This window comes from Onychostoma macrolepis, chromosome 17 (assembly GCF_012432095.1).
Source record: "Onychostoma macrolepis isolate SWU-2019 chromosome 17, ASM1243209v1, whole genome shotgun sequence".
Lineage (NCBI taxonomy): Eukaryota > Metazoa > Chordata > Actinopteri > Cypriniformes > Cyprinidae > Onychostoma > Onychostoma macrolepis.
The window spans coordinates 25,221,756-25,249,113 of record NC_081171.1 but is presented as its reverse complement, the minus strand read 5'-3'; the positions used below and the strand labels follow the sequence as shown (position 1 = coordinate 25,249,113).

General features: G+C 35.6%; 1 protein-coding gene across 2 annotated transcripts in view; it reads left to right on the top strand.

Annotated features, from left to right (window-relative positions):
* zgc:103755 (uncharacterized protein LOC449988 homolog) overlaps positions 1 to 23,819 on the top strand; it is a 63,699-nt gene extending 39,880 nt beyond the window's left edge. The window contains exons 10-15 of one of the 2 annotated variants that reach the window (XM_058749818.1): positions 6,011 to 6,190; positions 8,581 to 8,718; positions 14,868 to 14,991; positions 17,824 to 17,888; positions 18,042 to 18,117; positions 21,837 to 23,819. In XM_058749818.1, the coding sequence (XP_058605801.1) occupies positions 6,011 to 6,190; positions 8,581 to 8,718; positions 14,868 to 14,991; positions 17,824 to 17,888; positions 18,042 to 18,117; positions 21,837 to 22,230 (977 nt within the window). In that variant the 3' untranslated portion in view covers positions 22,231 to 23,819. Of the gene's footprint in view, positions 1 to 6,010; positions 6,191 to 8,580; positions 8,719 to 14,867; positions 14,992 to 17,820; positions 17,889 to 18,041; positions 18,118 to 21,836 lie in introns of both variants that reach the window. The other variant, XM_058749817.1, reaches the window with a different exon arrangement.
* Positions 23,820 to 27,358: the final 3,539 nt, after the last annotated feature.

The window sequence follows — 27,358 nt, the reverse complement described above, 5'->3', positions numbered from 1 at the left end:
CACTCACAATATCAACAAAACGTCGTGCTTTTAAGAAAACGATACGCTTTCTGCCGTCTCGTCTTGAACAGGAGTGCTTCACAAAAATGAAGCGAAAGTCAGCGAATACATGCCTCACAGACATGATAAATATATCTGTAGAAAGCTTTAAATTACTACTTAATTAAATAAATAAAATCGAAAACAAAAACTCATTCATTATAATCATAATCCGTGAAGATGCACTTCTCTCTAAAGGCACGTCTAATGAGGAGATGAATCCACACTGATGCAACACTGACACAGAAAACACTAGTTTATTAGTAAGTAATTCAAATATCTCCTTACTATTTCCCTCGGACACATTCATGGTAATTACTTTTGCTGGGGCTTTACGGCAAGCTTTATTGCGTGTATTTGAACGTAGAACAGCTGCGCTGACGGCGCGATCGCTGCTGCTGGAGACTAAACACTGTCGAGGCTCTTCACAGTCGCGGCACGGTCTCGTGTTGTTTCCACCAGCGCAGTTTCCATTTTTTTTCATCACTAATTGATGGATGTCTAAAATATAAAAATAAGGAGAAAACTAAAACACGCCCGAGGCCCGGCCTTCGTCTGAACTATGATGTGAAAATTGGCCCGAAGTCCGGCCCTAGGGACGTAAAAAAGACGAAATGCAGGACTCTAATAAATATGTAAATACTTGTCTAAAGAGTTAACCAAGTAAATAATAATAATAATAATAATAAATTATTATTATTATTAAATTCTTGTTTTCAGTTAGTCAGCAGTGCTTATTTTAGTATCACTGAGACACTATTGTAGCTTTAAATATTTTGTATTAGTTTTTATTTTTGTATTTTCCTTTTCGATTTTATTTTATTATCATCATCATCATCATTTTAATTACTTTTTCATGAGTTTTCATAATTTTTAATTAGTTTTTATTAATTTAAGATTTTTTTAGACCGTTACTTTATTACTTTATTTTATTACCCTAAATAAAAAAGAGAAATTGGTTTTAGTTAGATATAATAACTTTTTTTCTAGTATTATTATTATTAAGGTTTTAAGGGAGGGGCACTCAGACATTTCTCCACACATGAGATTATTATTTACATCTTTGTAAATATTTCTCTCTCCTTTTAATTGAATTTAGCTTAAAACCTGGCATTGAGTTGTAAAACCTGACAGAATGATCACATCTTTTCAGAGAAGCAAAATTATATTTTATCGACAGCCTTGTTATGCCCACCCATTGTTCCTAAACCTCTTTGTCACGTTCTTCTCTACACCTTCACATATTTTCCATTTCTATTCTTCATTTTCATTTTGGTTTGGAGGGGTTGAGTCACACTGTGCGCATTAAGTCTAATATGCACATCCAAGGAAGGCGACACTCTGTAGGGCACTTGTGAGTCACTCGTGGACCGACTTCAAATGTAACGCACATTCAAACACCCAATTACCAGAATGCCTCTGCGTGCACCTCCGACATGCTCACAAAAACCATATCCAAGCAACGCATTGTCTTTATAATGACACTTTAACGATGTCACCGTCCTCTCAGCCACCACAGAAGAAACAACAGCTGCATGTTGTCCTCTAATCAGTGCCGTTTCAAGGTGTTTCTTTTTCACTTCTATTCCTGAGGTGATTTGAATAGCGGACCGTGGTGGATTTCCATGTTCCCCGTTGATTGATTGTCCAATGAAGCCAAACTTAATGAGCAGTTCTCACATCAGGCTAAACAGACTGGCAGTAATTTGTCATGAAAAAGAACGAGGGAGAAGTGGTGTGTTTGTTACCGCTGTAACCCTTTGTAGTAAATCTTTATATTTTCATGTGGTTGTATAACCATCTCAATTTCCTTTTGATGAAAACTGTTGATATTTAGTGGAGAAACTTTAGTTCACATTAAAACATCTCCAAAAGTCCAACCATATAATTTGCAAACTGAGATAACTTTTTTTTATATTTGATGGCCTTTTTGTTTTGTTGATTTCAGTATGATAAAAGGATATTTCTTTGAGCAGTGTGATCCATAAAGGCAGATGATGAGTCTAGCCCATTTAATGCTTTAGCTTTAGGGTGGGCCATAAATGTTTCGGCTGCATAAGAATGAATTCATAAGATTGTGCTGTGCATGTTGTACTCGGATTTTGGGAGTCTTTAAAGCACTCCACGTACCCCATTTGAATTAAATGAACCGGATTTCATGGACTCTTTTATAATTCATTTCCATTTTGCCACTTGTGATTCTTTAGTGTTTATTTTGTTTAGCACAGCACAATGCACCATTTGGTTTTTTTTAAGCTTTATGTTTTAATGATGCTGAAATTGCTTCTCCTCAAGATTCACCATGGCAAAGTTAATTACAACTTTTTAAAGTGAAAATCTGTTTTCTTGACTATGTAGCATGTGTATTTGAAGGGCAACAGAGAAAATGTTGAGAATAAACATGTTCTATATTTATTCCTGTGAGTCTGAGAACATGTAAGAAACTAAAAGCGTGACTGTCTGCGTGACTAATGTTCCCAAAAAATCTCAGCCATGCTTTTTTCATATTTTCAATTTTCATATTCACCTATAAAGTCTCACTCTACACCTCTTCATAACTACATTCCTTCTGTTTTGTTTCTGTTTGGGTGTCTCTTTATTTCTGTCTCTCAAATATCTGGCTTTTGATTGAACATTTGCTTGTCTTTTATCATACCTCCTTCGTATTCAAGTATAGCATGAACTGCAGGGTTTCTAATGTTTTAGCAATATCTGTCTGTTCACGATATTTGTCCCAGTGTTACTATTGAACTGGTTAATCTTAATAATGTTTGTAAAGGTCAGGAATGACACCATATTGGTTGCTTTGGTGTACTCACTGTGCATATATTAGCATTTTAAGGGGTCCTTGTGGACTACATGTCGAAACACTCCAATAGATGCTGCTTCTTTGTGTGGGCCTTGTGTACAGAACTAATGATTTTGATGCTTTTGTTTTTGTGATGTCAAACATGATGCACATTCCTTGTTTTACATGATTTATACAATGCTGAACAACTGTGGCCTCCAAACTCCAAAAGTATTTGAAAAGACAGATTGTATGAAATGTAATTCCACATAGGGCTGCATGATAAACCGTGTCATATTGAGGTTGCGATAAAATGTATTCTGATAACGATAATAAGCTCTGGACGTTTTTACTTGATATGGATTAATATAACTGCAGAAATGAATGCAATAGACAACCAGTCAGTGCCTGTCGCTATTAAGTCTCTGTGTAAGTGAATTTCATCTGATAGACAAACTCAAACTCATGTGATGCTCAGAGTGATTTCAGCATCTGTGTCTCAATATATGAGATATAAACACATGAACGTCATGTCCAGAGCTGCTCTGAGAGACACTTCATCAGTTTTACAACATTTAATTTGAGAAAAATTACAGACAAATGACAACCCGTCAAAATAAAAGTCTGGTTTAACATAAAGAAAGTATGACAGAAATATTTTGCTACTGCTATTACTATTATTCTCAAGTATTAATGATAATAATATTAGCAACCAAGCTGTTTTTTATTTTTTCATTAATTTATGCAGTTTATACAGTGCTGTTTTGCAGCATTTTATTTGGCAAAAAATATTAAATGTTTTGTTGTACATTAAATGTTTTCTTTTCATTTCAAAAGATTAACTAAATTGTTAAAGTTTTAAGTCATTTAATTAGACAGTTTTTAAAGGCGTATTTGTATTTAATCATAAGACACAAAATCCATAAATAAATAAATACATGTAGACATGCATAAATAAATAAAATGGAAAACAGAATTTAGCGGGGGGAACATGGGGCCTTAAATTAAAAAGTAGCTCTGTGGAGTTTAACTGTGAGCAAATAAATTATCTTTACATTCATTCTCAAGGAAATAGTTTGCCCCGTCAGGTTCGCATACAGTATCCACAGTTGCAGTCCATCACATTATTTAAGGGAAAGTTCAATTAACGCTTGACAACCAGAAAAGGAGCAAACTGTTTTTGTCTTAATATCAATATAAATTGGTCATCTTTGCAATTTTATTTCACTGACATTAAATGATATTGTATTTTGATGGTATGTTATATAATGGTGATACGTCTGCTTTTAACTGTACCTTTCAGAAGCTTGCTTTTCATACCGTCTCTTCCTCCAAGAACAGTTAAAAGAAGATGTCCTTGGATGTTAATTAATTCTACATTCATCCAGCACCACTGCCACCTCCTAAACGAGGGTGGGCTAATACATTGGTCTGAGATAACATTTTTTGGACTTTGTATTTTAACAGCAGACTGTGTTTGGGGGCATTACCGTCTGTTCCAAAAGTCTTGGCTCTCGCTTATCAATTAGCCTCTCAACTTGTTTCATTAATGAACTCTTTAGCCCATGAAGGTCTGTGAATATGATGGCTTAATGAGAGCCCTCATTCCAAACTGCTTTCCAAGGGCTGGAAGGTTAAAGCTTCTTCTCTCGTGTGGCCTATTTCTTGGTCCTTTAAGTGCAGTAGATAAAGTTTTTAGGTCTTGTTAGATGTCTGTGGTGCTCTGCCAAGGCTTGGGCACTTTTCCATGGTTCCACAAGATTAACATTTGGCTGGAACTCAGACAGGCTTCAAAGACTCCATATGAAAGGCCTGGAATGCTAAAATAATTAAAGTGACTTTTGCATTAAGTGTCTATTTGTAAAGTTTTGTTTTTATTAGTTTTAAAGCAACAACTTTGAACAAACGTTTTACTCTATGTATTAAACTTTACCTTTTGCCATCTGAGCTAAAGACATTGATGGTAAATAAAATCATGTGGCTCGTTGAGGAGAGGTGTGATGTTGTTTTTTTTAAAGCCATCAGACTTATCATTTATATCTGGTAGAAGATCAAATAGATAAAAAAAAAAAAAAAAACATAGGCATGCATTGGGAGAGGGATCTGAGCCATATCTAGGGATAAGAATGTCATTGACAATAATTTTTATTTTATTTTATTTTACACAGTTCAACATTAATGTCAAATGCCTAGTTCAAAGAACTGCAGACTTTATGTAGCATTTTCTTTTAGCTGCATGTGGATTTGTAATGTAAACACTGAGGTGATTGATGGCTTTGCCAAAATTTTGTGAATTAACATAGTGTTAATATGGCCACTCTTCCAGTTATCTGTAGTAAATAAAAATAGAAATGTTATTTTCTGTTATTTTTCCAGCGGCGTTTGAAGTTTTGTCATTCAGCCAAAATAAATCGTTTGAAATTCACTCAATCTGAAGTCAGCTGGGAAGCAGATTGTTTAGCAGCATTCTCATAACATGTCACGTGACCTTTAGATGTTGGCAAGCCTCAATTGCTATGTCAGATACTTGTGTCTGTTCAGTTTTAATATTTATTTTTCAGTGCATGGAATGATTTTTGTGCTGCTCATTTTCGTAGAGGTTTTTCACCTGTTTTATCAGCTAATTATTTAGTATGATAATCACTGGCTAATTATTTAATTGGTTTGACCACTTAGTGACATTATAGAGCTTAGCTGAATTAATTCTAGTGCTAATTCATATAATTCTTCTCCTGCAATTACTGATTGCAGCGTTATGAACCTTTAACACTTGGCTCATCAAACGATATTCACACTGGCAGCTATTTGCAGTGACAAAGTGACCTGAAGTCAGTCATTTTCAGTGAGAGTTGGCAATATGATGTGACATGAGAGGAAGTGACCAATGTGGATGTGTTAAAGTTGAACTTTATGCAAATGAGTAACACAACGTGGCGAATACCAATAGAAGTGGAGCGCAAGTGATCTCCCTTGCATGAGATATTATACAGGCAAGAAAGAGGAGAGGTTAATGGTAACTGGGTGTCATTTTCCTCTTCTATACGATTTTATTCTGCGTGATGCGTGGCACTTTACACTTTCCCCTTAAGAATCAGTGGCACCTCCAAGATATGTTTAATTCTGAGAGACGATGGATGGATGGATTTGTTAAAGTTCCACTCTATATTTTCTTTGTCTGTACAGGTCTTCTTTCACGCAGTTGTTCCACATCCTCTTCCTCTTTGGACTCCAGACAAACATCCAGGCGACCTCCACGGCCACTCCCACGTCAAAGACCACCGCTGCGGCCATGGCAGGAACGGACCCCTCCCAGCACCAGATCTACTCCTCCCTCCCGTTCCCTCACCGCCACGCCACACTCTGGTACGTCCTTGTTGCAAACTCTAGTTTTTACTGTGTACAGTAAATACTATTTTGTATTTGTATTTGTAAATAATAATGTCCAAAATAAAATAAACCCCAAGGAGGGATCAGATTCTTAACATAGTCTTGCATCCCCCACAAGGGCAAAGACTAATCCCACAGCAAATATCTGAACATAAATGAGTTCTGCTGTACACTGTTCACAACATTTGCAGATAACCATACACTTGAGAAGCATGAGAAGGTTTAATATTGTTCATGTCCTTGCATTTCTACAAAATTTGCATAGCTACAATAGTACAGTAGCTTCTTAATTATTTTTTTTTTTCTTAGGGAAAATCAAATTTTCTTGATTAAAGCTGGGTTGCCAGCACTCTCTCAGATTATTTGAAGACATTTTCTTCATTTAAAAACTGTAATAATCTTTATTTATGTATTTACTTACTGCCATGTGGAAAGTATTTAGCATAACAATGCTTCTAAGTGTCTGTAAACTTTCTAAGTATTTGTAACCTTTTCTAAGTAATCTTTCTACACATCTGGTCAAATGACACATTAAATTTATGATACATTTAACATTTTAATGTATAATATATTATGATACATTAACTGATGCAACTTCCCCTACTTTCTCCTGTATTTTGAATGTAATATGCATAAAGTTTTTAGATGGATATTAATAGTAGAAGGTTCATCCATATAGTGGTAATTTATTACGGTTGATGTTTTGGCATAATTTCTGTGTTTAGGTTTCCGTAGTATTCATTTTCTTTTTCTTTTGTAAATCACAACTACAATGGATGTCAATTATACAGGTACTGGTCATATAATTAGAATATCATCAAAAAGTTGATTTATTTTACCAATTCCATTCAAAAAGTGAAACATTATATTCATTCATTACAGACTGATATATTTCAAATGTTTATTTCTTTTAATTTTGATGATTAGAGCTTACAGTATCTCAAAATATTAGAATATTTACATTTGAGTTTCAATAAATGACCATCCCTCCAGTATAAATTCCGGGTATCTCTTGTTCTTTGAAACCATAATAATGGAGAAGACTGCTGACTTGACAATGATCCAGAAGATGAACATTGACGCCCTCCACAAAGAGGGTAAGTCACAGAGGGTCATTACTGAAAGGTGTGGCTGTTTACAGAGTGCTGTATCAAAGCATATTAAATGCAAAGTAGACTGGAAGGAATAATTTGGGTAGGAAAAGGTGCACAAGCAACAGGGATGACTGCAAGCTTGAGAATACTGTCAAGCAAAGCTGATTCAAACACTTGTGAGAGCTTCACAAGGAGTGAACTGAAGCTGGAGTCAGTGCATCAAGAGTCACCACTCAGGCGTCTTCAGGAAAAGGGCTGCAAGCCACTTCTGAACCAGAGACAACGTCAGAAGCATCTTACCTGGGCTGTGGAGAAAAGAACTGGACTGTTGCTCAGTGGTCCAAAGTCCTCTTTTCAGATGAAAGTAAATTTTGCATTTCATTTGGAAATCAAGGTCCCAGAGTCTGAAGGAAGAGTGGAGAGGCACAGAATCCAAGTTGCTTGAAGTCCAGTGTGAAGTTTCCACAGTCAGTGATGATTTGGGCTGCCATGTCATCTGCTGGTGTTGGTCCACTGTGTTTTCTGAAGTCCACAGTCAACGCAGCCATCTACCAGGAAATTTTAGAGCACTTCATGCTTCCTTCTGCTGACAAGCTTTATGGAGATGCTGATTTCATTTTCCAGCAGGACTTGGCACCTGCACACAGTGCCAAAGCAACCAGTATCTGGTTTAAGGACCATGGTATCCCTGTTTTAATTGGCCAGCAAACTCGCCTGACCTTAACCCCATAGACAATCTATGGGGTATTGTGAAGAGGAAGATGAGAGACACCAGACCCAACAATGCAGAAGAGCTGAAGGCCGCTATCAGAGCAACCTGGGCTCTCATAACACCTGAGCAGTGCCACAGACTGATCGACTCCATGCCACACCGCATTGCTGCAGTAATTCAGGCAAAAGGAGCCCCAACTAAGTACTGAGTGATGTACATGCTCATACTTTTCATTTTCATACTTTTCAGTTGGCCAAGATTTCTAAAAATCCTTTCTTTGTATTGGTCTTAAGTAATATTCTAATTTTCTGAGATACTGAATTTGGGATTTTCCTTAGTTGTCAGTTATAATCATCAAAATTAAAAGAAATAAACATTTGAAATATATCAGTCTGTGTGTAAGGAATGAATATAATATACAAGTTTCACTTTTTGAATGGAATTAGTGAAATAAATCAACTTTTTGATGATATTCTAATTATATGACCAGCACCTGTAGAGTGTATCTTTGAGGTTGTGAGATGTTTTGAATTTTTTATTTGTTTATTTTTTCTCATCAGGAATTGCTCGCAGCAGGACCCCTTCAGCCAGCAGCACAGCACAAGAGAGTCTAGAGGTGCATTTGGGGGAGCGTGTATTGGTGGTGGGACAAAGGACAGGCATTGTCCGATATTACGGCAAGACCAGTTTTGCTCCAGGTATGACACTATTGCCTTTCTAATAACCTCCTGCAGTGTACGATATCTCTGGAAAGTGCATTACAGGTCGGGGGTTAATTGCACATTTAGAGAAATTCGATGGCTACTCCTTGGCCAATGTACTTGAATCGCTCTCCTTTATGTAACCTCTGAATGAATTAAAGCCATATTTCAGTTGCAGCATAAATGTTCCAAGACGTCTAATGTCACACAATGGTGAGATAAACATTTTGTAAATGAGTAAAAGGCCAGCCACTTAACGCACACTTTACCTGTCATTCTGCTGGGATTTTATGTCTGCTACGCTGCTAGGTCCTTAAGTTGAATGCAGCAGTTTTCAAATGTATACCGTATAAAGGTTATTCACTTAATGGGACTGAGGTTCAGGTGAACTCAGCAGTTCTTCAGCACTGTGAAGTTAGTTGTACTTACTGCCGTATAAAGTACACTAGATGTTTTGCAGGATTTTAGGGACACTCATTGTGTTCCAGGCCTATTTGTTTACTTTGTTTTAGGGGTCAGATTATCCAGATGAAAATTTGATGGGTGTCAATTATTAAATTATAGCATTTTCATTGTAAGTAGCATATAATAAATAAATAATATACACTGCCATTCAAAAGTTTGGGATCAGTAAGGTTTTTTGTTTCTTTTGTTTTTTTAAAGACGTTTCTTATGCTCATCAAGGCTGTATCTATTTGATCAAAAATACAGAAAAAAAGCAGTAATTTAGTAAAATATTGCAATTTAAAAGAACAGTTTTCTATTTTAATATACTCTAAAATAGAATTTATTTCTGTGAAGCAAAGCTGAATTTTCAGCATCATTACTCCAGTCTTCAGTGTCACATGATCGTTCAGAAGTCATTCTTATATGCTGATTTATAATCAATGTTGGAAACAGTTGTGCTGCTTAATATTTTTGGGACCTGTGATACTTGTTTTTTTCAGGATTCTTTGATAAATAAAAGATTAGAAAGAACAGTGTTTATTCAAAATCTTGTGTTACAATATACACTACTATTCAAAAGTTTGGGGAAGTAATTTCTATTTCTTTCTTTCTTTCTTTAAATAAATTAATAATTTTATTCAGCAAAGATGTGTTAAATGGATACAAAGTGATAGTAAAGACAAAAAAAATTACAAAAAAAATAAGCAGCACATCAATACTGATAATAAATCAGCATATTAGAATGATTTCTGAAGGATCGTGTGAAACAGAACACTGGAGTAATGGCTGCTGAAAATGCAGTGCTGCGTATATTAAAATAGGAAACCAATATTAGAAAAAATTGCTATAATATTTCAAAATATTACTGTTTTATATGTAGTCAGGAGTTTTCTGAAGTATTCAAAATGTTTCAAGGCTAAAGAACAAACATGGTTTCACACAGATTGGTGAACAGAGAAGAAACTCGATTTTAATGTTGTTTGTGATTGAATGTGGATGAACCATAGTCAGGGTTCATGTGCAGTTGTGCTTCACGTACGTTATCACTTTATGGCCACTGTGGAATGAGACACATGGGCTTTAATACTTGAAGCTGGGTGAACAACTCAATATACTGTTTATTCTTCTTGGAAAGTTCAATTTTCATCATTGATTTTTTTTATTTTTTTTTATTGAATAAGCCACCATGCCATTATGCACCTGAGCTGGCACATCACTGTATTAACCGCTGTGGCTTGTGTTTTTATATTTATAAAATGTATCCGCAAAGTTAAATACATTTGATTTAATAAAATGTGATTGAATAATTGTGCCTGAATGCTGCTGGTTCATGGTTTGGGAAACTAGAGTAGCTGAACTATTGGCATAAAAAGCTTAAACACGCTCGCTCCTGTCCGCTAATTAATGACCGCTGAGTGCTGTTGAACTCACCTCTGAGGTTTGTGCGGAGAGCACTTCTATGTATCAGGCAGCTCAGCAATTTCATCAAATCAAAAGCTGAACAACAGATTTAGAGAGAAGTCTGGTATAATTTACTATGGCAGGTATTATATTGGCTAGATAATGTTCAATTACATGCACAGGAGGGACAGCGTATAATAAAATACATTATACACATGATACAAGTACGTTTCATGTTATTTAAATAAAATGAAGCAACAAATCAGAACCTATATTTTTCGATGCCTTGATAACAGCATTGCATGCTTTCTCGCATTCTCAAATGCACTCATTCTCACAGCCAGTTTCAGGGTGCCACCTGGGAGGCTTTTTCAACAATTTTCAAGGATGTGCCATGTATGCTCAGCATTTGTTGGATGCTTTCCTTTACTACCCCGTCTAACTTGTATATTTCAAAAATAAAATAATCAGCTTTACTTTTGTAAAAACATGAATACACAGACTTATAAATGCCTATGAAATTTCAAGCATTTAAGCAGAGGCCTTTAGATCAGAGTCTTTAGATCAGAGTTTTTTCATTAAAAGCTTTATGAGGAACACTTACAAATAAAGATGCTTCACGATGCCATAGAAGAACCTTTTTTGTCTAAATGGTTCCATAAAGAATCTTTAACATCTTAAGAACCTTTCTGTTTCACAAAATGTTCTTTGTGGCGAGAGAAGTTTCTTCATATTAGAAAAAGGTAAGAAAGAGATGGTTCTTTAAAGAACCTTTGACTGAATGGTTCTTTGTGGAACCAAAAATGGCTCTTCTATGGCATCGCTGTGAAGAACCTTTTAAGCACCTCTATTTTTAAGCGTGTACATGCATTCAGTCAAGTGTATCCATTATTTAGGGGCCAAGCCCCGAGGGGGCTGTAGCCCCTATTGCAGAGGTCTTCAACCCTGCTCCTGGGGACCCACTGTCCTGCAAACTTTATTTAAAACTTGTCAAGCAGTCCTTAAGAGCTTGATTAGATGCTTCAGAGGTGTTTGATTAGGGTTGGAGCTAAACTCTCCAGGATAGTGGGTCCCCAGGAGCAGGATTGAAGACCTCTGCCCTATTGTATCTGTACTGATTCTTCTTCTTCTCGTCCAATGGGAGTCTATGGCAGCCCTATGAACGGAACATAGGAAAATTATGAAATTTGGCACATTTGTAGTGATGGCCATGAATAGTGATCTGACTAATTTTGGGGTCTCTAGGACCAACTCTATAGCGCCACCATCAGTTAAAATATTAAACATTGAAATGGTAATAACTCTTGAAACCCTAATTCTAGAAAAATGAAACGTAGTACACCTGATTACTCTCCTCATGCTGATCACATTGAATATCTTACATTAAGTCTGCACCCATTACAGTAGCGACCATTTTGAAAAGTACAGTTTTACATTTTTTCTATACTCCTCCTTCAAATTTGGTCTATTTTTGTCCATAATCTTTGGACCGAGCCGCATAGAAATGACTGAACAGAATTATTTGGCCTACTGGTCAAAAAAAAAGTTATGATGCTGTGAACTTAATCCCAAAATTGGTTCAGAGGCTGTATCTTGGCCAAACTTTGATCAATAAAAATTATACTTGATACACTTCATCAACAGCGTGGTATGAGGCTCCATGCTGGGAATAGTGCCACCTATGGATCATGGGAGATGAAAAATTTATATTTTGGCTTATAATTTTTGAACAGTTAATCAGAAAATTATGATATGTGTGTCTGTGGATTCCTTGGGTCATGCCGAATGATATCAATTTTGCCAGGATTGGCTGAACCATGTGTCCATGGGAATCGCAGGGTACCTCACAATATGATATAATCACGATACATGGCTCACGATAACGATAATATCACGATACAGTGATTTTGCGATTATCAATATATTTCTAGAAAATCCTATAATTATACATGACGATATCTGTCTAAACAAAATGCCTGTGAAAAGATTAAGTGCAAGTTTTCTTTCTTCATTCAAGTCCAAACTGTTAAAAAACAGCAAAAAAAAGTAAATCAATTTTAACATGTTGAGAAGGCTAAATTAATCATTTTATTCTTGGACTTATTAAAAGCTTACACTTTTATTTTTCTCTGTGTGTAAACAAACACATTTAACTGCTTTTCAAACAGAAAAAAAAAAGAAACACTAGATGTATATAATATAAACCTGTTACATTTCAAAATTTACCTGGAGTGCTTTCTCAACCTTTCTACTCATCTCATCATAAAAACGGAGCCCCACATGAAGAAATAGCCATTTACATTGCGTCTTTTGCGCGCTCAGGTTTGTTATTTCAAATGTAGATGCACGGCAAGCACACACTTGTCATTTTCCATAAATGTGTCTGTCCGCAATATTGAAGTAAATAAAAAACAGTTTTTTTGCTACTCCATCTACAAATTTTGCACAATTTTGGCCAAAATCTGATCATATGATCTTTGGACCGAGCCGCACAGAACATATTTTTGATATTCGCTTCCATTCCTGAGAAATACCTCTCGGAAGTTGACCGTCCTTGAGTTTGTTTGAATTGATTCTCAGTTGAACCTCCGAACTTCAGCATATGTTTGAACACCCATCTCCCCAGTGGCGCAACGAGATCGGCGTCAGGTGTGTGACCTGGTGATTGTGGGTTTGAGTCCCGTGTAGTGCAACTTTATAAAATTGTGTGTAATCTTGTGCTGTTTTGATTCCTTTATTATCCAGATCAGCATTGTACAAACCTTTGTTTATCCTGGATCAGACATAAATGATTTTATCCATGCTGTGTTCATTTTCATTTGATCTCTGTTCATTCTATGTTCATTCTCCGATAATTCTGAACCAGCTGTTTGTCACGTTCATTCAATTTCTGCTGTTTTTGATTTTTGATCTTCCTTCTCTGCACTGTGGTACAGCCCCTTCAGAGCCCTTCACCATATCACTGCTTGCAGCTATATTTATTATTATTATCATTAATAATAATAGTAAAAATAACCATTAGTGTAGCTAATAATTATTATTATTTAAAACATTCAGTAATACTTTACAGTAAGGTCTCATTTGGTAACATTAACTAATGTATTAGCTAGCATGAGCTAACAAAGCAGTGTATTTTCACAGCATTTATTCATATTTTTCAATGGTATTGAATAAAAATACAATTGTTTATTGTTTGCACAAGTAATGTTTACCAGATATAACATTTGATTAAAAATGTATTATTAAATGGTGAAATTAAAATGAATTAAGATTATTAAATGTTGCTGTTCATTGTTAGTTCAAATTAATACTGGGATATTATTGGATATACCGTTTTTTCTGAATATACAAATATTCAAAGTAATTTTAAGTCCTAAAATTGCTCATCTTAGTTAACAATTAAAATGCATCATTAGAATATTTTCATGAATAATTGTATGTATTTATTTATCCTTCCTTTAAGTTATTCAGGTTTTGTCAAATGGGGGGAGGCTGTGTAGGAGTTGGAAATGCCCTACTTTATATTGAAAACCAATATCATAATCTTATTATGAAATTATATTATCACAAATCAATTGCACTTCAGACATATGGCACCGTAAGCACTTCCGTCTCCTGCTAAGTGCGAACACCATTTCCCTTCTATAATGAAACACATGTAGCATATGTTGTGAAGTTTTAACGACTTTTTTAACTGAGCTCTGGTTTGCTTAGGGTCGATAGACACTTATGAAGGCTTTGGACTTGTTGAATAACGTCCAAAGCTTAATTTTCTCTAAGCAAGTAGTTATTTTAAAGTTTGCTGCTGGAGAAGAACTGAACTTAAGTGCCCTCATTTGAAAGTAAAGATTCAACCAGACAGTAATGACTTTCCATTCATGTTTTTTTAGAAAAAGAACATGGATCTTATCTGCTTTACCCGTGCAGTTTTATTGATGGGGTACTGAAAGCCCTAAGGTGAAATCCATCATCCTCTCAATGTGCCCTTTTCATCTGATATTCGTACATTCATAGAATAACGCTCACCCTGTGCTTTGTGCTTTGTGCCTTGTTTACTAAAAAGCAACTGTTTGTTTGTCCTTGCATTACAAAGCATTACAAAGCTTTTGGAAGGAATAACTGGATTTACTCAAATCGCAGGATTTGGTATTCGTTTGTTTAGGCTCGAGCTGTACTGAGAGATGACAGATTGGAGATTGTTTACCCAAGCTCTGGTCGGCAAGAAAATCGCTACATTTCTCAAAATGGGTCTGCTTTTACAATGTATGTGTGTGTGTGTGTGTTTGTGTCCCTGACAGGATTTTGGTTGGGGATTGAATTAGACAAGCCGAGCGGAAAGAATGACGGATCAGTTGGAGGTGTGCGATACTTCAGTTGTCCTCCGAAACACGGAGTCTTCGCCCCACCCTCACGAGTTCAGAGGCAAGTGTGCCATGGAGAATTTGTGGCCATAATCGCATCTCAACTGAGTCTTATTTCTGGTGTCTTGCTGACTTTTAGTATGATTATTTCTAGCCGACTGTGTCTTTGATTGTTGGACAGACATTTCGACCTTTCTGTACAGAAGCATTAATAACATTGTGCATCGACATTTGCAAGTCATTTCTGCATGAGGGACGTAACGGCCCCTTCAGAAAATAACCACTCTGCCCTTGTCCTCAAAACACATTTAAAATTAGATCCCAAGCTGGGACATTGCGACAATGTTGGCATAATCAGCTTGTTTTTAGACAAATAACATATCAGCACTATATAAATTTGGTGTGCCGTTCTATTTCTTTTTATTATTATTATTATTATTATTATTTTATTTTTTTTTTTTTGCAAGAAACACACTTTTAACTTTGTAATTTAACTTATGGGTGGCGTTTTCTACTTACTATTGTTAGTGTTAGTTTTATTGTAAGGAATTAGACTTAAAATTAGAATATTATATTATAAACTGCTCAAAGTACCTTAGAAACTGCATAGAAATTATCTGGCAACCACCCAACCTAGCTTTGGGGTGGCAAGTTTTACATGCAGAAGATGAAACTTAGCTTATATTTTACTTTTACTTTTTTTATAAATTTGACGGGAAGAAATTGGAAAGGAATTACTTCCCTTTTACCTTCTTTTGATTAAAATCGAGCCTCTTTTTCTTTTACTCAATTTATTTTTCTTCAGTCAGTCTTCCATTACGGCGCTAATCCTTCCCATCACCAGCGGTCTGCCCTCCATTTGTCCCTCTGTACCTTTTACGGCTTTATTGCCCTGCTGGTTATTCAACAAATGATCAATGTTCATATCTTCTTCATCTGTCATGAATCATATATTCTTAATTCAGAACCATTCACCTATGCCATACTCCTCTCTTTCTTTCTCATTGCATTTCTGTAAAGCGGCAGACTGACTGATAAGCACATTGTTCTAGAAGCTTTCTTTCGTTCAGACTTCTTAATTAACCCTCAGGGCAGCCACAGCTGAACCAAGAGAGATTCAAACTGCTGCCTTTAACGCACTTACATTTTACGTCAAACTGAAATCAAAATGGACACTATTTACTTTCTTAATGCATGCTCTTGGTCTCCAACCAAAAACATTCTCTCATCATTTACTCACTCCAGTGCCATTCCGGATGTATATGGCTTTCTTCTGTGGAAAAAAAAGGGAACAGTATTTTTAGTAAAAGAATCCATCTCTGTGAGCCCATGTAATGGAAGTAGATGGTAACCTCTAAAAAATAGAAACCTCTAGAAAGTCACGAGGGTTAGTAAATTATAAGAGAATAAACATTTTTTGGTGGAGTATCTCTTTGAGGCCCATTCATGCCAAGAATGCTAACTATTAATATAACTATGACTAACTAAATTGGCATCCACATCAACAGACAATAATATTCAGTTTTTATAAGCGCAGCCTTTTTAATTGTTCAAGCTTTTTAAAGTTAACTGGCTGTCAATGCTTTTATTATTCATCAAATAAAAAAATAGAAATAAAAAGTTCTGAAAGTGATTCCAATAATATCAGTCCTCCGCATAGTTACATTTGTGGTTTGGACTTTCTGTTCTCATAGAATTAGAATGATTATTAAAACTTCGGTAACACTTTATTTTAGGGTCTCTTAAATAGTTGCTTATTAGCATGCATATTACTAGAATATTAGCCATTTATTAGTAGTAATTAAGCACATATTAATGCTTTATTAATTCTACATGACCTTATTCTACATCCCTGATCCTACCCAATACCTAAACTTAACAACTACCTTACTAACTATTAATAAGCAGCAAATTAGGAATTTATTGAGGGAAAAACTTCCTTTTCATCTCACATCATTTTGGCTGTGGAGTGGAGAACATATTGTTAACCAATAAACGATAGTTATTGTAATGTTTTTGTAGTTTTAGGCTACTGTTGTTGGTCAGTGCAACATTTCTAATGTATGGTCTCTGTTCATGTTAGTCAACAAAGATTACAGGAATAATAGCAAATAATGTTACATTTACAAAGCAGCATAACTATTAAGATATAGCTCCTGAAAATGCTTTGTTTATAGTAATTTATGGACTAGTCTATAATTGTATATAGTAATCTGGCTATACTTTAAAGCTCTTTAGACATTTGTTGATTGAAACATTAATTTCAAATGGTCATACCTCAAATTGTGAACATACTGGAGTAGTGCTCCATGCTCAGGTAGACCTTAAGCCTCCACATCCTCTTAAAAATAAAAATAAAGCCTCCTCAATTGGTGCCAGCGGTCAAGTCAGTGTCTGGTGCTTGCAGTTTTTCAGGAGAGGAACAGTCTTCAACAATTACTGCAAACTCATATTTAAGTCTGGCACTGTTCTGGTACAGAACAATCGTGATTCACAATCCAATCAGCTCCCAATAGACTATTTCACTCTGAAATACATCACATTATGGAAGTAAAATGGGTTTCGAGTGCCATTTCATGTTTACTTCAAAGATTTTACCTGTCCATTGGAGAATCATTCTGGGGCTTTTTTCTGTCCTAACGTGTATAGATTTGTGATTTTGTTCCTGCTACATATTTACATGTCAAATTGTTTATGACAATTTTGACAAGCATTTGTCAAAATAAACCCATGTGACTGTCACTATTTTGAAGTGATGAATTTGTTGTTTGACAGCTAACAGAGTATACACAAGGGTAAAATAATGTGTCTTGACAGTTTTCTGGCAGAGCGTCAGTTGTAAAAGTGCAGTGGAAGAAGTAATACTGAACATTCACTTTGTTTTAACTAGCAGGATTCATGGCTCAGTGGACTGTCTGTCAGAGCTGTCCTCGTCTCGGATGAACTATTCCTTCACAGGTGAGCCATTCTGTTGTCTGCTGTCTGATTCCCTCTCCTCTGTCAAATCTTTTAAGACTGAAGACAGTTTAGACATTCCTTTTTTTCATATAAAACTGTAGATTTTAAATATTTGGTCACTTTTCAGTGGATGATTGTGTTTGTTTTAATAAGGAATTCGACGCACTCTCAGCACTTCCTCAACCATCGCCACACAGAGAGAACCAAGCCGCAAAAGTCAAGCAAACAGGTGAGAATAATGTTCATGAGTTGTGCCGTAATTTTCTGACATCATTTTCAGGATTGATTTTTGTGATAATTGGCAACACCAGCTGCAGGATAGTCAGGTCTTATTAGACCATAATCTAATATTTTTTTAAATTCCACTTTCTGGTCAATTTTCATCTATATTTAAATAAATTGCAGATAAAACAGAACTTAAATGTTATTTTAACTGATAATGAACTAATATACAATAATTAACTAATATTAAATAAGAAGAAATGTATGCATTAATTAGCATTAATTAATTATGACCAAAAATTTAAGTTTGAATTTAGCCAAATCCGAAAATGAAAATAAAGTTTATTTAATAATCAAGTAATCACTCAGATTGATTTAACAATACTCAAATAAAAACATTTGTATATAAACATCTCTTTAGTGCTATAATTGTTTATGGAAGCCTGTTTCCACCACTAAATAAAAAAATTAAAATGGTAAATGTGACTTTTTATTTCACAGTTCTGATTATTCCTCAGAATTATCTGACATAAACTCACAATTGTGTGACATAAAGACTTTTTGGTAACACTTTATAATAACTGCACACTATGAATCATTAGTTAATCATTAGTAAATAGTCAATTCATCATTTATAAAGCATTGTTCCAACATTAATAGGCATTAGTAAGCAGTTTATAAATGCAGCTATAAATGTTTTGTTCTTGAGCATATCTATAATGTTTAATAATTCTATTTTCATACTTTATTAATGATCAATTTATAATTTCTAAATTATTACGTTATTTACAAACCAGTTATTTAGCAGTTGTCACTGGTTCATAAGATCATTTAGAAAGTGTAAGTAAATGATTAATAAACTATTTAAATGTACATTTATGAATCTTATGATTTAGACACATGATAATAGTTGCTCAGTGTGTTAATAAATGCTTTATTAACACATATTCCTGCTGTAATTCATGATTTAGTCAGGTAGTTATAAAACATTTAGTAGTTGCCAGCCATCTATTTTTGTGAGCTCATCTAAAGTGAGGACTATTCATACCTCGTAAAAGCATTTACAAAGGAGATTTAAAGGCTCATTTATCTTCCAAACAGACAAGTTAAACAAACACAACACAGAGGATACAGAACACAGAAATATTTTTCATGATGCAAAAGGAATCTGTACAACTGTACAACTAAAAGAAAAATTAAAGTGTACAGTTGGACAGTTTCGTTTTTTTCATCTTGAAATAAATATTTCTGAGTTCTGTATCCTCTGTGTTGTGTTTGTTTATGTTTTTCTTTTAGGAAGATAAATGAGCCTTTAAATCTCCTTTGTAATAGATATGCTTATAAATCAAGAACAAGGCATTTATAGCTGTATTTATAAACTGCTTACTAATGACTATTAATGTTGGGACAATGCTTTATAAAGGATGAACTGACTATTTACTAATGCTTACCTAATGATTCATAGCGTGCAGTTGTTATTAAAGTGTTACCGACTTTTTCTGCCAATTCTGACTTGTTTACTCATAATTAAGAGATAAACCTGCAATTGTAACAGGGTTCGAACGGTCATGAAAAACCTGGAAAAGTTTTGGAAAAATAAATAAACCCAGAAAGTTTTCGAAATCTCATGTAAATCTATTTCACAAATCTCTGTATAATAGAATTATGTTTAATCAGGTCCTGCATTTCAGTGTGGGATTGTGCATAGGCTATATTGCATAGTTTTACTCATTACACCGAGCTTTCAACTTTAAAATGTTCACTATTAGATATTCACACATTTATTCAATAGCCTATAGCATGTAGGTTTGACGAGTAAATAAATCTAGATAGACTATCAGATCAAATCAGTCATTTGAAAACAGCGTGAATGATTCAGCTGTACCTCGTCTTCTCTCTTTGACTGTCTCTTAAAGCGGCTTCTCATTGGCGCATCTAGTCTGCACCAAAGAGCTGCTGCACGCTGCGATACATGTCTTTCGCTCGCGTTTTGGTACAGTTGACAGAATTGTCACTTGCCTTATCGGGGCACTGTTGCATCGTCACAAAAATGCCGCCTATTATTTATTTGCACGTCTTTTTAAGCCATTCGATACTCACGCACACCAGAGGCGGTTTCCTGTGCACTCAGTCAAGTCCAAAGGGCGCACGTATAAAGCCGACTTGCGAATACCAAATTGAGTTTGGTACCAAACAAGCTCAGTAGAACCCTGCACGGGCCTCAAATATATGCCCCAGTCCGGCCCTTGTCCAACAGCTTATCAGAATTACCAGCCCGAGTCCGACTGGAACCCGTGTCTCTTTTTCTCTTTCTGCCGTCTTGGTCTTGAGCAGAAGTGCTTCACAAAAATGAACCGAAACTCAGCGAATATTCTATTTCCCCTGGCCCCGACACATTCATCATGGTAATTACGTGCTGGGGTTTTGCGGCAAGCTTTATTGCGTGCACTTTAACGCGGAACTCTTCCAGCACTCGCTGCTGCTGCTGGACACTAAACACCGTCCAAGCCGCTCTTGACAGTCGCGGTAGCATGGTCTGGTGTTGTTTCCACCAAATCCTTTTCATCACTGCAATAATTGATGGATATCTAAAATATAAAAATGAGGAGGAAGTTTAAAACGAGCCTGATGCCTGGTCCACATCTGAGCTATGATGTGAAAATTGTTTCCGAAGCCGAAAATAAGTCGAGGCCCGTTGGGCTCGGACTGAAATGCAAGGCTCTAAGCACAGCTTGTTGCATTTAAGCAGCAAAAATACACACAAAATGAAGTTAAAATGACCATCCTGGCAAGTATCCTCATAAGCACTGTCAGTTTTTTCTTAAGTGAATGTAAACATTTGCGAAAGAGAAAAGTTTCCAAAACGAAGTTCAGGTCCTGCGTTTCATTGAGTTAAATAAATGATAATATTCAGTGTTGTGATATGTTCTCTGTGTGCAGTAACGTCTGGTGCAGTTGCAGCTTGTACGTATTACTAAAACAAGAAAGCAAACAATAGCATTAGTCGTTAATTTTAGTTAATGCTATGATAATTTGAACAGATTTGTATTCTTATTGTAAAATAATGGAACATTAGGTCATGAATATTGTCTCAAAAGTCATGGAGAAGTCATGGAAAAATCATGGAAATTTATTGGTAAAAATGTGTACAAACCCTGTGTAAGTTATTAAGTTGAATTCTGAGGGGGAAAAAAACTATTTTCTTAAAATAGCAAGTTTATATATTACGATTCTGATTTTATAAATCGCAATTAAGTCAGAACTGTGAGATATAAACTTTGCGACTTTATACCATGCAGTAACAAGGTTCCATAGTTTTTACTTCCATTTGTTGTTGAAATATATTTATTCAAACATATATAAAATAATGAATTTGAAGTAAAAAAAATATGATAAAAATGTAATATAGTGAATCAACTGAAAACAGCTTAGGCAGCTCAAAATGAAATTAAATGAAAATGAAAAACAAGAAATCAATATTTTTAGCCCAGTTCTAGCATCCACACAACTAACTAGTTTACTTATCCACAGACACAGTCTAAACATGGCAACAGGGAAGCACTAATTGGACATATTTCAGTCAATGATTTTGGCCCTCCGAAACAGGCAAAAAGTCATTTTCGGATTAATATTTTCAAACGCCAGAATTTTGGTGCCTCAGTAGTATTGATTAGTTCCTTGTATCCCATTCTCAAATTATCTTTGTCTTCTGTTGTTGCCTCTCAGGAACCGTTCCAGTAATTTGCGGCGACGCTGGAGCACAGTCAGCGCTGGCAGGGGTACATCAAGGGCAAACAGCAGCGCTGGCCCAGGGCCTAACCGAGTGGGTGGCACCACCAGTTCCTCTGGCTCAGATGGCACTGTCAAACTCCACCTGGGCATGCAGGTCTTGCTAATTAGTGCCAATGAGATGGGCACCATCCGCTACATTGGCACAGCTGACTTTGCCCCTGGCCTCTGGCTGGGCCTCGAGCTGCGAAACCCGAAAGGCAAAAACGATGGTTCTGTGGGCAGCCGACGCTACTTCAGCTGTCGACCTGGCCATGGGGTTCTGGTGCGACCCAGCAGGGTCACGTACCGCGGTATCAACGGGGCCAAGCTGGTGGATGAAAGCAGCTGAGACGGTCACACGCCGAAACGTGGGCTTCCCATCTCTCCATCCATCTGGCTTTCGCTTCATTTTGTTTCTATGGATTTGTTTTGACATTTCAGCCAACCTGAGGAGACTTTTTCTTTCCAACTGCACTAAGACTCATACGTTCACAGCTGATAAACTGTTTACTCCATTTTCTAAACTAACTAAATATAATGTGTGGGAGCAAATATTCCATTTTCATTTCTTCTTCTGAGGTTTTCATTTTAGCTGGAGGTTTGAATTCAGATGCTTCTGATTAAGTAAACAGTAGCAGTCTCTGAGCACTTTAATAAATGTGGGTGAAGACAATGACTTGAATGGCAGGATTTAAGAAGTTCAGACAATTTAATAAATTCAGTAACTGTGACTGTATCAGCTTCTCAAATCCCCTCAGACGTTCTCTCAACAGAATAAAGCATCGCTTAGTGTTTGTCTACTCTTGTTAGAAGGTGCGACTCCCTTCAGAACATGGCACTTATACATTCAGAAACGTGTAATCTTTCATCTTGATGTGAGACCAGTTACGATTAAATAATAAGCACTTTAATATTATCATAATCCAAGATCTAATCAGCTCAGAGAATAAAAACTTGATTGTACTTGATAGTTCCACAGCTGATGTAGCAGTTGTTGCCTGTAATAAAGAACTACTCTTGACTGAGAGATCCCTAATAGAAACTTAAGTCAGTTTTATGAAGTCATTTAAAGATGATACACAGACCAAACAACGAGAGCTAAATCAGGAACTGAAAAGATCATTATTTTTGTTTTAAACTCATATCAAAAGCAAGTTTGTGGATATGCTTTTTTGTTTTGTACAGTTTACTCTGTAATAACAAATCAAACAATTGTTAAGTGACTCCATTATAATGAACCAATTAGTATGTTTGATATTTACAAGCAAACAGGCAACATACAGGCAAAGTTACCAATTCTCCATATTTATATTAGATCATAAAAATCCTTAATGAGAAGACTTGCGTAATTAGATTTTTTTTCTTCTCAAGTGCAACTGTTCTTATTTATTTTTACCCCATTTCTCTCTCTCTCTCTCTCTCTCTCTCTCTCTCTTTTTTTTTTTTAATTGAGGTTTAATTTGTTGATTCTCTTATGTTTTCCATTCCATTAATTTTGAATTCCTTTCCAAATTCTTAATGTTAATCAGTCAGTGCAAATGCAGGAATTACGGATTTATGGTTCCTCAGTAATCATATCAATTTGCACTAATGAGGAAATGATGAAAAGATGATGTTTATAACATTGACTAGGTATCAGAAAATCCTAAAAAGAAATGCATGAGGTTTCAAAATGGCAAGAAAACCAATAAATGAAAAGGGTTATAAAATGAGACCATTTCCAATGGAAGTTGGAGTCTTATTGCACATTTCAGCCTGTTTCCACAGGGGTGTTTTGTACTGTCTGGACATTATCTGCTTCGTGTTGGGTGTATATTTTGTGTGAATTTAAATGTAGTATTTTAGTAGTAACTTAAATCTGAATTATTAAATATAATGCACAAAGAATGTTTGTCAAATTTGTTGATTTCGATTACAATAAAAAGTTCTAATATTTTACTTTTTTCTTCACCTTCACCCATACATTATGCCAGGAGTTCATTCATACTACACACATTCATATATACTATTTATAATGTAAATTTGCAAAATGTGTTGCTCATTCTATGTAGAACCTATCAGTGTGTGATTTTGGCCACAAAGTCGGTTCCCATTAAGTTTACACAGTAGTTCATCATAATCGTATGTGATGATCTGATCCATTTTTGAAATGTTCTAACTGTAAATAATTAATCAATTAGAGAAAATAAATTAGATAGCAGTTTGTTGACTCGTGAGTCAGCGTGTTCAATGTAAAGATCCTCTTTGTGGAAGAAATTTATTTTGCAGCAACTTTAATTATTATACATAAATTCATACTGCACTTAATAACCACTTAATCAAGTAGAAGGTCAACCCTCCCCCTTTTTCTCCTTGGTTTACATCTTATTCAGGTCAAGAACTATCCACTAACCCTTGCATGATGCAATACATTTCAAGCTACAAGCTGTTCACACGGAGACGGGATGACATGACAATCACAACCCAGAAAGCATGATTTTGGACCAATGAGATTTCACGATTGGCAGTGCTGCCCACCATGATGCTGCAGAAATAAAAACTAGGCTTTTGCCAAAATGTTTAATTGCTTAACATGGTTGGTTAGGAAAATATTAGGATTTTGTTGTGGAGTATCACATTGTGACTACGGGTAGCCATCTGCTCCATGTTTACTCGATATCGTAAATTCAAGGGAACGCTCAGTCCACTCCACTGTCATATTTATGGAAACAGCTTGAGATGATTTGTGACATGCTGAATTAGTATCCATTTGAAAATGGGTGGACTGGCCATGAAAGGACCCACATGGTCAGCGTGAAAGCTTAGGTATGCCACGATATTCACACTGGCTTAAATGTTTTTAATAGGCCTAATTTATGAGAGGGACACATTCCCAAGACATTAGACAGAGTGGATCAATGGATTCCTGCTGTTTGTGCCAGATTCTGATCCTGCCATCTGCATGTCAAAGCAGAAATTAAGATTCATCAGACCATTCGTCAATGTTCAATTATTCAGTGTGGTGGTTCTGCGCCCTCTGTGACCTTGACTGATAGGAGAAAACTCTATCACAATGTCCTGCTGCTCAAGCCCATCAGCTTTAAAGGTTTGACATACTGCGCAGTCAGAGATGACCTTCTTCACCTCGGTGTTGTAAAGAGTGTTATTCTGTTTATTTGTGATCTTTCTACTGTATCAGATTGAACAGTCAAGGTCATTCTCATCAAAAGCAAATCTTATGGTCCAACAAAAATGCCACTCACTGGGTTTTTTGTGCCGTTTTCTGCAAGCTGTAGAGTATCTACAGAATACATGGGAAAAAACATACTGTTTATGAAGACCAGCAGATTTTTTTAAACAAAAATCAGTACTTTAATACAATATTAGAATGATCTAATATCTAATCACATATAATAAACATGGAAAATCAAGTAATTCTGATTAAGTTTCTATTTACAAGAAAATAGTGAGCTGAATTAATAGACCCTTTTCGAAGAATGATGCATTTCCACAATGAATGTAGCATTTTTTAAATACTACAAAATAATTTCAAAATCAATAAATATTATCTAAAAAAACCCAAAAATAAATAAATTTGACTTTTTTCTCTACTGACTCCTCCTCCTCCTCCTTTAAAAAAGTCATGGCAACATTATTGTGGACATTTTGTTTAGATAATGGAGCAAATGGCATTAAAGAAAAATATATATATCTTGTAAGTCTCCTGTTCACCACTATAGTTTACACATCTATGATGATCGCTACTTCTGAGACCCTCAGGAATGTGAAAACAGTCCATTACGCTGATGTTTGCATTTATTGCTGCTTTCAAGTGCACTTCTAAAGCTCTTACTTTCGAGTCGGGCATGCATTACAATGACAGGCATGTGTTACAGTGACAGGTCACACGTTCAAGTCAGAATAACAGTAGAGGATTTTAGATTTTTTATGTCATTGCAATTTCTATCACTTATTTTCTAACATTTAACCAAAATATTTATTTCGCATAAAGCAGACTGTGAAAGGTGAGTGATAAACTTTTATTTTCTTTTGTGCATGCTGTACTATTGAAATACAGCTATTAACCACAGACGTCACCACCATGTCCCATTCTGTAACTTGGGTGTCCTCTAGAATTCCCAATTTCCCCATTTGTTAATATGACTTTGTTTGGTCATTCATGTGGTTGGAACTAGTAGGCTACATAACATATTTCTGACTCCACTTGAAGGCTGCCTCAGTCTCAAGTAAGTCAAAATCAGATGATATCTTATGTGTATAATCATCAAACACTATATATTGTTCCTGTTTTACATTTTAAATTTCTCCATGGATTGAGTGTTCCATGTATTCTGTAGCTTATGAACAATGATGAATGGATTTTGCCAGCTTTGTACACCGCAAAGGTAAATCGTCACTGCTCCACAAAACATGTATTTCAGAAAAATGTATGGCATTTTTGAAATGCAGATTGCCTGAGCACTGAGTCACGTGGTCAAACAAGCAAAGAGCATTTTGACATACTGTGACATTTTAATCGATATAAAAAATCTCATTAAATACTAAAACTCTTCAATGGTTCACTAATAAATCTTTGACAGTTTAGGTTTTAAACATGCTTCAAAAGCATCAAATGTAGAAAGCAATCAGATTTAGCTTTTACATAATTCCTTCAAGTAAAAACAGCTGCATTTTATCTCAAACCTCTTTAATTTTCTCCTTTAATGGACAGCAGGCAGAGAGGATGGAAAACCTTGACATTCTTTTTGGTGTGAAAAAATATAAACGAGATCTTTTTTTTTAATTATATATTTTTTTAATGGACAACATAATCATGTCTTGCCTTCAGATGACACCACCTCTAAGGTAGAATAGGAGAGTAAGCATTATAACAAAGTGATCCCCAAACACAGGGACTGTTTTTCCTCTCATTCATACCTACTGTGAGTATAAATGATTGTAAATTTCATAGCTTGCTTGGTCATGTGGATGACTGGGGAGAACAGCCACAACAAAATGACAGATCTTCACATACATACTTGCATTACACCAGGGCTGTCCAATCCTGCTCCTGGAGGGCTACTGTCCGGTAGAGTTTAGCTCCAACCCCAATTAAACACACCTGAACAGCCAATCAAGGTCTTAAGCCCGGCTCACACTGTGTGATTTTGGCCAAGATTTGCTCGTCTGAGACAAATTTTGAAAATCCTAAAAGATTCCTATAATCCTAGGCTAAAATCTGTAGTCTTTGATCGCTGGTTTGACATGTTCACCGACAGTGTTGTGCAAGTTACTTCCAAACTGTAATACATTATAGATTACTTGTTACTGTTATTTAAAAGTAATTCCTTACCTTACAATATTACTGTCTCAGAATTGTAATGCGTCACATGGCTCCTGTATTACTTTTGAGTTACGTTCACCAAAATAACTACAGAAGTAGAACATTATAAAATTACGAAATGTACTGCAAAGCACTTTACATCCAATAGAGGGCC